This window comes from Balearica regulorum, chromosome 31, assembly GCF_011004875.1.
Source record: "Balearica regulorum gibbericeps isolate bBalReg1 chromosome 31, bBalReg1.pri, whole genome shotgun sequence".
NCBI classification, from domain to species: Eukaryota; Metazoa; Chordata; class Aves; order Gruiformes; family Gruidae; genus Balearica; species Balearica regulorum.
This window is the reverse complement of record NC_046214.1, coordinates 1,007,624-1,016,772: the sequence shown is the minus strand read 5'-3', so window position 1 is coordinate 1,016,772 and position 9,149 is coordinate 1,007,624. Positions and strand designations below refer to the sequence as shown.

The 9,149-nt window shown below is 63.3% G+C and overlaps 1 protein-coding gene across 2 annotated transcripts; it reads left to right on the top strand.

The window, feature by feature from the left end:
- Positions 1-246: 246 nt before the first annotated feature.
- LOC142598836 (sushi, nidogen and EGF-like domain-containing protein 1) lies at positions 247-6,336 on the top strand. Of its 2 annotated transcripts, XM_075738261.1 has the most exons (6): positions 247-438; positions 1,246-1,355; positions 2,381-2,511; positions 3,194-3,481; positions 4,014-4,151; positions 5,919-6,336. In XM_075738261.1, exons 2-6 carry the CDS (start codon positions 1,256-1,258, stop codon positions 6,183-6,185), a joined length of 924 nt encoding a protein of 307 aa, XP_075594376.1. In that variant the 5' UTR covers positions 247-438; positions 1,246-1,255; the 3' UTR covers positions 6,186-6,336. The 2 variants fall into 2 exon arrangements, with proteins under 2 accessions (XP_075594376.1, XP_075594377.1); XM_075738262.1 differs by lacking the exons at positions 247-438; positions 1,246-1,355 and adding an exon at positions 2,147-2,171.
- Positions 6,337-9,149: the final 2,813 nt, after the last annotated feature.

Genomic DNA, 9,149 nt, shown 5'->3' with positions numbered 1-9,149 from the left:
AGTCCCCCCCCCAGTCCCTCCCAGTCCATCCCAGTCCCCCCCCCAGTCCCTCCCAGTCCATCCCAGTCCCCCCCAATTCCCCCCCCAGTCCCTCCCAGTCCATCCCAGTCCCCCCCAGTTCCCCCCCCAGTCCCCCCCAGTCCCCCCCCGTTCCCCCCCCAGTCCCTCCCAGTCCACCCCAGTCCCCCCCAGTTCCCCCCCCAGTCCCCCCCAGTCCCCCCCCGTTCCCCCCCCAGTCCCTCCCAGTCCATCCCAGTCCCCCCCAGTCCCCCCCACTCGTGCTGTGGGCAGAGGCGGAAGCGCCCGGGGCCCTGGGAGGTGCCACCTGTGTCCGTGTCCCCCCCCCCCCCCCCCCTTGTCCCCCCCCCCCCCGTCCCCTCCCTGGGGATAAATCGGGTGCGGACACACGGCGGGGACCCACGGGCGGCGGGGACATCGGTGAGTGGGGGGACACGGGGGACACGGGGGACACGGGGGGACACGGGGGGACATCGGTGAGTGGGGGGACACGGGGGACACGGGGGGACACGGGGGGACATCGGTGAGTGGGGGGACACGGGGGACACGGGGGGACATGGGGGGACATGGGGGGACATGGGGGGACATCGGTGAGTGGGGGGACACGGGGGGACATGGGGGGACATCGGTGAGTGGGGGGACACGGGGGACATGGGGGACACGGGGGACATGGGGGGACATCGGTGAGTGGGGGGACACGGGGGACACGGGGGGACAGGGGGGACATGGTGGGGCAGGGGGTCAGGGACACCGGTGGGACGTGTGAGTGGGGACAGACAGGGACACGCGGGGGACACGTGTGGGGGGACAGGGACACCCGTGGGGACAGGGACACGGAGGGGACACGTGTGGGGGGACAAGGACACCCGTGGGGACAGGGACACGGAGGGGACACGTGTGGGGGGACAAGGACACGCAGGGGACACGTGTGGGGGGACAGGGACACCCGTGGGGACAGGGACACGGAGGGGACAGGGACACGGAGGGGACACGTGTGGGGGGACAGGGACACCCGTGGGGACAGGGACACGGAGGGGACACATGTGGGGGGACAAGGACATGGAGGGGACAAGGACACGGAGGGGACACGTGTGGGGGGACAGGGACACCTGTGGGGACAGGGACACGGAGGGGACACATGTGGGGGGACAAGGACACAGAGGGGACACGTGTGGGGGGACAGGGACACCCGTGGGGACCAGCCCCCCTGACCCCCCGCTCCCCCAGGCCTGGCCAGATGAAGGCTCCTCACCTCCTCCTCCTCCTCCTGCTGCTCCTCGGCCGCGTGGATGAGTGGGGACCCCTGGGGACACGGGGGGCACCCATGGGACCCCCGGGTGAGTGGGGACACCATGGGGACACGGGGGGCACCCATGGGACCCCCGCAGGAGTGGGGATGTGGGGGGCACCCATGGGACCCCCAGGGGAGTGGAGACACCATGGGGACACGGGGGGCACCCATGGGACCCCCGGGTGAGTGGGGACACCATGGGGACACGGGGGGCACCCATGGGACCCCCGGGTGAGTGGGGACACCATGGGGACACGGGGGGCACCCATGGGACCCCCGCAGGAGTGGGGACATGGGGGGCACCCATGGGACCCCCAGGGGAGTGGAGACACCATGGGGACACGGGGGGCACCCGTGGGACCCCCGGGTGAGTGGGGACACCATGGGGACATGGGGGGCACCCATGGGACCCCCGCAGGAGTGGGGACACCATGGGGACACAGGGGGCACCCATGGGACCCCCGCAGGAGTGGGGACACCATGGGGACACGGGGGGCACCCATGGGACCCCCGCAGGAGTGGGGACATGGGGGGCACCCATGGGACCCCCAGGGGAGTGGAGACACCATGGGGACACGGGGGGCACCCATGGGACCCCCGGGTGAGTGGGGACACCATGGGGACATGGGGGGCACCCATGGGACCCCCGGGTGAGTGGGGACGTGGGGGGCACCCATGGGACCCCCGGGTGAGTGGGGACACCATGGGGACATGGGGAGCACCCATGGGACCCCTGGGTGAGTGGGGACACGGGGGGCACCCATGGGACCCCTGGGTGAGTGGGGACATGGGGGGCACCCATGGGACCCCCGCAGGAGTGGAGACACCATGGGGACACGGGGGGCACCCATGGGACCCTCAGGTGAGTGAGGGGCTGCTGGGCCCATACTGGGAGGTTCCGAGGTGACATTGGGGTCCCAGTTCCATACTGGGAGGTTCTGAGGTGACACCAGGAGGTCCCAGTCCCACACCAGGAGATCCCTGACCCACACTGGGAGGTCCCAGACCCACAGCGTCGGGGTTCCCACTCCTCGCCGTGGGTCACTGATGGGTGCCCCCCCCCCCCCCAAGGTGGGCTGCTCTACCCCTTTGGGCCAGATGTTGGGGACGACGCCACCCCACATGAGGACGACGGGATGAGCCCCGAGATCTTCCTCTGGGAGATCTTCTCCTTCTACGGACAAGCCCACCGCTCCCTCTACGTGGGTCCTGGGCCCCACGGCGTGGGAGGGGCGGGAGGGTGCTATGGGTTGGGGACACCAGGGTTGGGTGCCACCACGGGTTGGGGACCACCATGAGTTGGGTGACACTTTGGTTGGGACACTGTTGGGTTGGAGATTCCATGGGTGGAGACGCTGTGGTTGGGTGACACTCGTGGGTTAGAGACGTCATGGGTTGAGGACACCATGAGTTTGGGCCACCACGGTTGAAGACACCATGGGTTGGAGACACTATGGGTTGAGGAACCCTGGGTTGGGGGTCACCATGGGTTGGGGGTCACCATAGGTTGGGGGTCACCATAGGTTGGGGGCCACCATGGGTTGGGGGACACCATGGGTTGGGGCCAACACAGTTGCACACACCATAGTTGGGGCTCCACGGGTAGGTGACACCATGGTTGAGGGGTCAAGATGTTTGGGGCCACCATGGTTTGGAGACATCATGGTTGGGAGCCACCATGGTTGAGGTCTAACATGGTTGGGGTCACCATGATGGCAGATACCATGACTGGGATCACCACGGTTGAAGACACATCATTGCGGAGGCGGTGGGTGGGGGGGGGGGCCATCACAGTTGGTGCCACCATGGTTGAGGGCCACCACGGTTGAGGGCCACCACAGGTGCTGGCCTGAATCACCATGGAGTGATGGTTGTCTTCTACAGGTCAACAACAACGGAGTGGTGTCGTTTGGGATGGGGGTCCCCGAGTTCACCCCCGAACCCTTCCCGCTGCCGGGCCACCGGCCCTTTGTGGCCCCGTACTGGGCCGACGTGGACACCAGACTGGGAGGAAATGTCTTCTACCGGCAGAGCCGGAAGCCGGAGCTACTGGCCCGCCTGGCCCGTGACCTGGCCGTCGCCGTGACCTACCCTGACCCAACTCCTCAGCCCACGTGGGCTTTCGTGGCCACCTGGGATCGTGTCTCCTTCTTCGGAGCTGCCTCCAACAAGGTGGGACGTTCGGGGACGGGAGGGTGGTCAACCGTCTTGACCTGCAAGCGTGGTGGCCTCCAGTCATGGTGGGGACATGGGTATGGGGACATTGAGGGACGTGGGGACATGGGGATGGGCCACAAGGAGATGGGGACAGGGACACCCATGGGACGTGTGAGTAGGGACAGGGACACCCGTGGGATGTGGGGGACAGGAGGGTGGTCAACCATCTTGACCTCCAAGCGTGGTGGCCTCCAGTCTTGGTGGGGACATGGGTATGGGGACATTGAGGGACGTGGGGACATGGAGATGGGCCACAAGGAGATGGGGACAAAGAGGGGTGGGTCACGGGGACATGGGGGACGTGGGGGACATGGGGATGGTGAACGAGGAGGACATGGAGGTGTGGAGATGGTGGCCAGATTGTGGGGGACACGGGGCGGGGGAAAAGGACCGCAGGAATGGAGACACGGAGCTGGGGGCCACAACGATGGGGGTCTAGGTGACACGGTGACGTGGTGACGTTCTACTGTCCCCCCCCCACCCGTAGGTGAACACCTTCCAGGCCGTGCTGGCCACCGATGAGGTCACCTCCTACGTCATGCTCAACTACGGTGACATCCAATGGACCACGGGCATCGCCAACGATGGGGACGCCCACACCGGCCTCGGGGGTGTCCCGGCCCAGGTGGGTGACGGGGACATGGGGGGGACACCGGGGTGACACCCAAAAGGGATGTGGGTCACCCACCTTGATGGGTGTGGAGGTCAGTGGATTTGGGGCAGGATTAAGGGGATTTGGGGTGAAATTAAGGGAACTGCAGCAGAATTAAGGTGATTTGGGGTGGGATTAGGAGAATTTGGGGCAGGATTAAGAGGATTTGGGGTGGGATTAAGGGATTTGGGATGAAATTAGGGGTCTGGAACAGAATTAAGGGGATTTGGGCTGGGATTAAGAGGATTTGGGGTGGGATTAAGAGAATTTGGGGTGGGATTAAGGAGATGCGGGGTGAAATTAGAGGTTTGGAGCAGAATTAAGGGGATTTGGGCTGGGATTAAGAGGATTTGGGGTGGGATTAAGAGAATTTGGGGTGGGATTAAGGAGATGCGGGGTGGGATTAAGGGATTTGGGGTGAAATTAGGGGTCTGGAACAGAATTAAGGGGATTTGGGCTGGGATTAAGAGGATTTGGGGTGGGATTAAGAGAATTTGGGGTGGGATTAAGGGGATTTGGGGCGGGGTTAAGGGGATTTGGGGTGAAATTAGGGGTTTGGAGCAGAATTAAGGGGATTTGGACAGAGTTGAGGGGATTTGGGGTGAAATTAAGGGCATCGGGGGTGAAATCAGGGAGTTTGGGCAGAATTAAGAGGATGTGGGTGGAATTAAGGGGATTTGAGGTGGAATTAAGGGATTTGGGGTGGAGTTAAGGGAACTGCAGCAGAATTAAGGGGATTTGGGGCAGAATTAAGGGGATTTGGGGTGGAATTAAGGTAATTTTGGGTGAAAATAAAGGGATTGGGAGAACTACGGGGTTTGGGGAGGAATTAAGGGAATCTGGCCACAGTTAAGGTTATTTTAGACAGAATTAAGGGGATCTGGGGCAGAATTAAGGGAATTTGGGGCAGGATTAAGGGGATTAGGGTGGGATTAAGAGGATTTCGGGTGGAATAAAAAGGATTTGGGGTGGAATTAAGAGGATTAGGGCAGAGTTAACGGGAATTGGGGTGGAATTAAGGGGATTTTGGGTGGAATTAAGGGGATTTGGCCGGAATTAAGAGAATTTGGGGTGGAATTATGTTGTTTGAGCAGTGTTAAGGGGATTGGGATGGAATTAAAAGGATTTGAGGTGCGATGAAGAGGATTTAGGGCAGGATTAAGGGGGTTTGGGGTGGAATTAATGGGATTGGGGCAGAATTAAGGGGATTTGGGGTGGGATTAAGGGATTTGAATGGGGATTAAGGGGATTGGGGCAGAATTAAGGGGATTTGGGGCAGAGTTAGTGGGATTTAAGTTGGGATTAAAGGGACTTTGGGTGGAATTAAGGGGATTTAGCATGGAATTCAGGGAATTGGGGCAGAATTAAGGGGATTGGGGCAGAATTTTGGAGATTTGGGGTGAAATTAAGGCGATATGGGGTGGAATTAAGGGGATTTCAGGTGGAATTAGGGGGGATTCGGGGTGGAATTAGGGGGATTTGGTCAGAATTGAGGTTATTTTAGACAGAATTAGGGAGATTTGGAGCGGAATTAGGGGGAATTTGGGCAGAATTAAGGGGAATTTGGGCAGACTTACAGTTATTTCAGACAAAGTTCAAGGGATTTGGGGCAGAATTAAGGGGATTTGGGCACAACCACAGCCCCTCACACCCTGACGGCTCCCGGTGGTGTCTTCCCCCCCCGCCGCGGTGTCCCCATCCCACCCGTCACCCACCCCGTGCGTGCGTGTGTGTCACCAGGCCGGGTTCAACAGCGGGGACGACGTTCACTACTACAACATCCCGGGTTCACGCTCGCCGGAGGTGTTGCGCATCAACCGTAGAAGTAACGTGGGGATACCGGGGCGGTGGATTTTCCGCGTGGACGAGTTCACCGCCACCGAGGGACCCCCCGTTTTTACGGAGAACACCCTCACCCCGTCGCTCACCCCCAGCATCCCGACGACAACACCCGACCAACGCAGGACCACCGAGGAGAGGGTGTACATCTGCGGGGGGAGGGAGTGACACGGATGCCGGGGTTCTTTTTTTTTTTGGGGGGGGGGACACACACAACAGTCGGACGCCTGGGTCCCCTAACACTGGCCCCCCCCCCCGTCTTCTAGCCACCACGGAGGACACGTTACCATGGAAACGTCAATAAAAGAGTCACCGAGCAGCGCGGGTGTGCGCGTGAGCGTTGGTACACACGCGTGTGTGCAACAACGTGCGCGTCACGGGTGTCCCCATCCCCGCCTGTTCCCGTGAAGGGGGCGGGGGGGTGGAATTCTCGCCATGGGGTGACACCGCCTGACGCTGATGCCACCACGGGCCTGGCACCAACAGGCGGAGACGTGTACGCACGCACGCACGCACACACACACACATACAACCGATGCGTGCCGGGACGCCCAGCACCGACTGACACGCACACACGGTGACACAGAGCTTGCCATCACACCGCCACGCTGCGCTACACTTGGGTAACACCCACCACCGTACCGCGCGACAGCGGGGCAACACCCGGCTCACACGCCAGCGTGACATATATACAGCCGGCTAACACCCGCTTACTTCCTACACCTGGTTAACACCCGGCTAGCACGCTCCTACACCGCGCTACACCGGGAGAACACCCGGCTCAGGCACCACCGCGCCACGCTACACTCGGTTAACACCCGGCTCACACTGCCACGTCATGCTACACCCGGTTAACACCCGGTTCACACACCACCGTGCCACGCTACACCCGGTTAACACCCGGCTCACACTGCCACGCCACGCTACACCCGGTTAACACCCGGTTCACACACCACCGTGCCACGCTACACCCGGTTAACACCCGGCTCACACTGCCACGTCACGCTACACCCGGTTAACACCCGGTTCACACACCACCGTGCCACGCTACACCCGGTTAACACCCGGCTCACACTGCCACGCCACGCTACACCCGGTTAACACCCGGTTCACGCACCGTCGTGCCACGCTACACCCGGTTAACACCTGGCTCACACTGCCACGTCACGCTACACCCGGTTAACACCCGGTTCACACACCACCGTGCCACGCTACACCCGGTTAACACCCGGCTCACACTGCCACGCCACGCTACACCTGGTTAACACCCGGTTCACGCACCATCGTGCCACGCTACACCCGGTTAACACCTGGCTCACACTGCCACGCCACGCTACACCTGGTTAACACCCGGTTCACACACCACCGTGCCACGCTACACCCGGTTAACACCTGGCTCACACTGCCACGTCATGCTACACCCGGTTAACACCCGGTTCACACACCATCGTGCCACGCTACACCCGGTTAACACCCGGCTCACACTGCCACGTCATGCTACACCCGGTTAACACCCGGTTCACACACCACCGTGCCACGCTACACCCGGTTAACACCCGGCTCACACTGCCACGCCACGCTACACCCGGTTAACACCCGGTTCACGCACCGTCGTGCCACCATGCCACGCTACACCCGATTAACACCCAGCTCACGCACCGCCGTGCCACGCTACACCCGGTTAACAGCCGGGTCACGCACCGTTGTGCCATACTACACCCGGTTAACAGCCGGCTCACTCACCGCCATGCCACCACGCCACTCTACACCCGATTCACAGCCGGCCGGCCTACTGCCGCACCCCTACGTCACATTCCACCGCCGCGCAACACCCGGCTCGCGCACCGCCGCCCGGCGCTACACCCGGCAAACGCCTGACCCTTGCACCGCCGCCGTGCCGCCACGTCAGACTACACCCGGTTAACAGCCGCTTCGCCCGTCCGCTCGCCGAGTTACAGCCGGACAACACCCGGATAACGCGCTGCTGGGCTGGGCTCCAACCGGTTGACGCCCAGCACCCGCCTACAGCCGGCAGCACCCAACAGCCGCATGGGAACAACTCGGGGGGGGGGTGGGTGGGTGGGTGGGTGGGGGTGTGCGGTGTCACCCGGCCTCCTGGGTGCAGGGGGGGGTGGGTGTAGCGGGGGTGCCAACAGTCGGACGTGGGGGTCCCCTCGCTGTCAGTCGGTCAGGAATGTGTCACCCACCCCCACCCACACCCCCTCGCTTAGAGGCATCCGGGTGTCCCCGGCGTCACCCAGCGGGGGGGGGTGGGGGGAGGGTTTCAATGGGACCTTTGTTGGGGGGGGGGGGAGGGGTGACAGCCGGGGTCAAGGTCAAGGTCAAGGTCAAGGCGGCCGGGTGGGGGAGGGGAGAACAAGGCGCTATTGAATTGGGGGGGGGGGGGGAGGGGTTACAGCCCCCAGGGAGCACCCTGGGGGGGGGAGGGGGCGTGTCCTGGCACCTGTGGGCTCCTCCCCCACCCCACTGTCACCCCGCCCCCCCCCAGGTGTGGTGTCTGGCTCCTCCCCCCCCCTTTTCCCAAAATTCCCGGTTTGCCCGTTCCTGGTGCGGGAAGGTGAGTGGGGGCACCCATGGGTGGGGGGGGGGGGGGGGGGTGTCCCATGGGTGGGGGGGCACTCGGACCGAGGACCCGGCCATCCGCGTTGTGACACCCACCCACCCCACCCCAAAAGGCACCCAAGGGTCCAGCCCCCCCCCCCCAAAGGGCACCCAGGGGTCCAGGATGTGCCGCCCCCACCCATAAAGCACCCAAGATGGGACCCCCCACCCCCACCCAAAGGGCACCCACTCATCCACCCCGTGCCCCCACCCCCCACCCCCACAGGTCACCCTCGTGCCCCCCCCCCCCAAAAAAGCACCCAGGGGTCCACCCCCCCCACCCATAAAGCACCCTCGTGTGTTTTTCCCCCCCCCCAAAAGGCACCCAGGGGTCCACCCCCACCCAAAAGGCACCCAGACACCCACGATGTGTGTCCCCCCCCATGGCACCCCAGGGTGCAGGATGTGCCCCCCCCAATGGCACCCCAGGGTGCAGGACGTGCCCCCCCCACCCATAAAGCACCCCAGGGTGCAGGATGTCCCCCCCTCCCCCCCAAATGGCACCCCAGG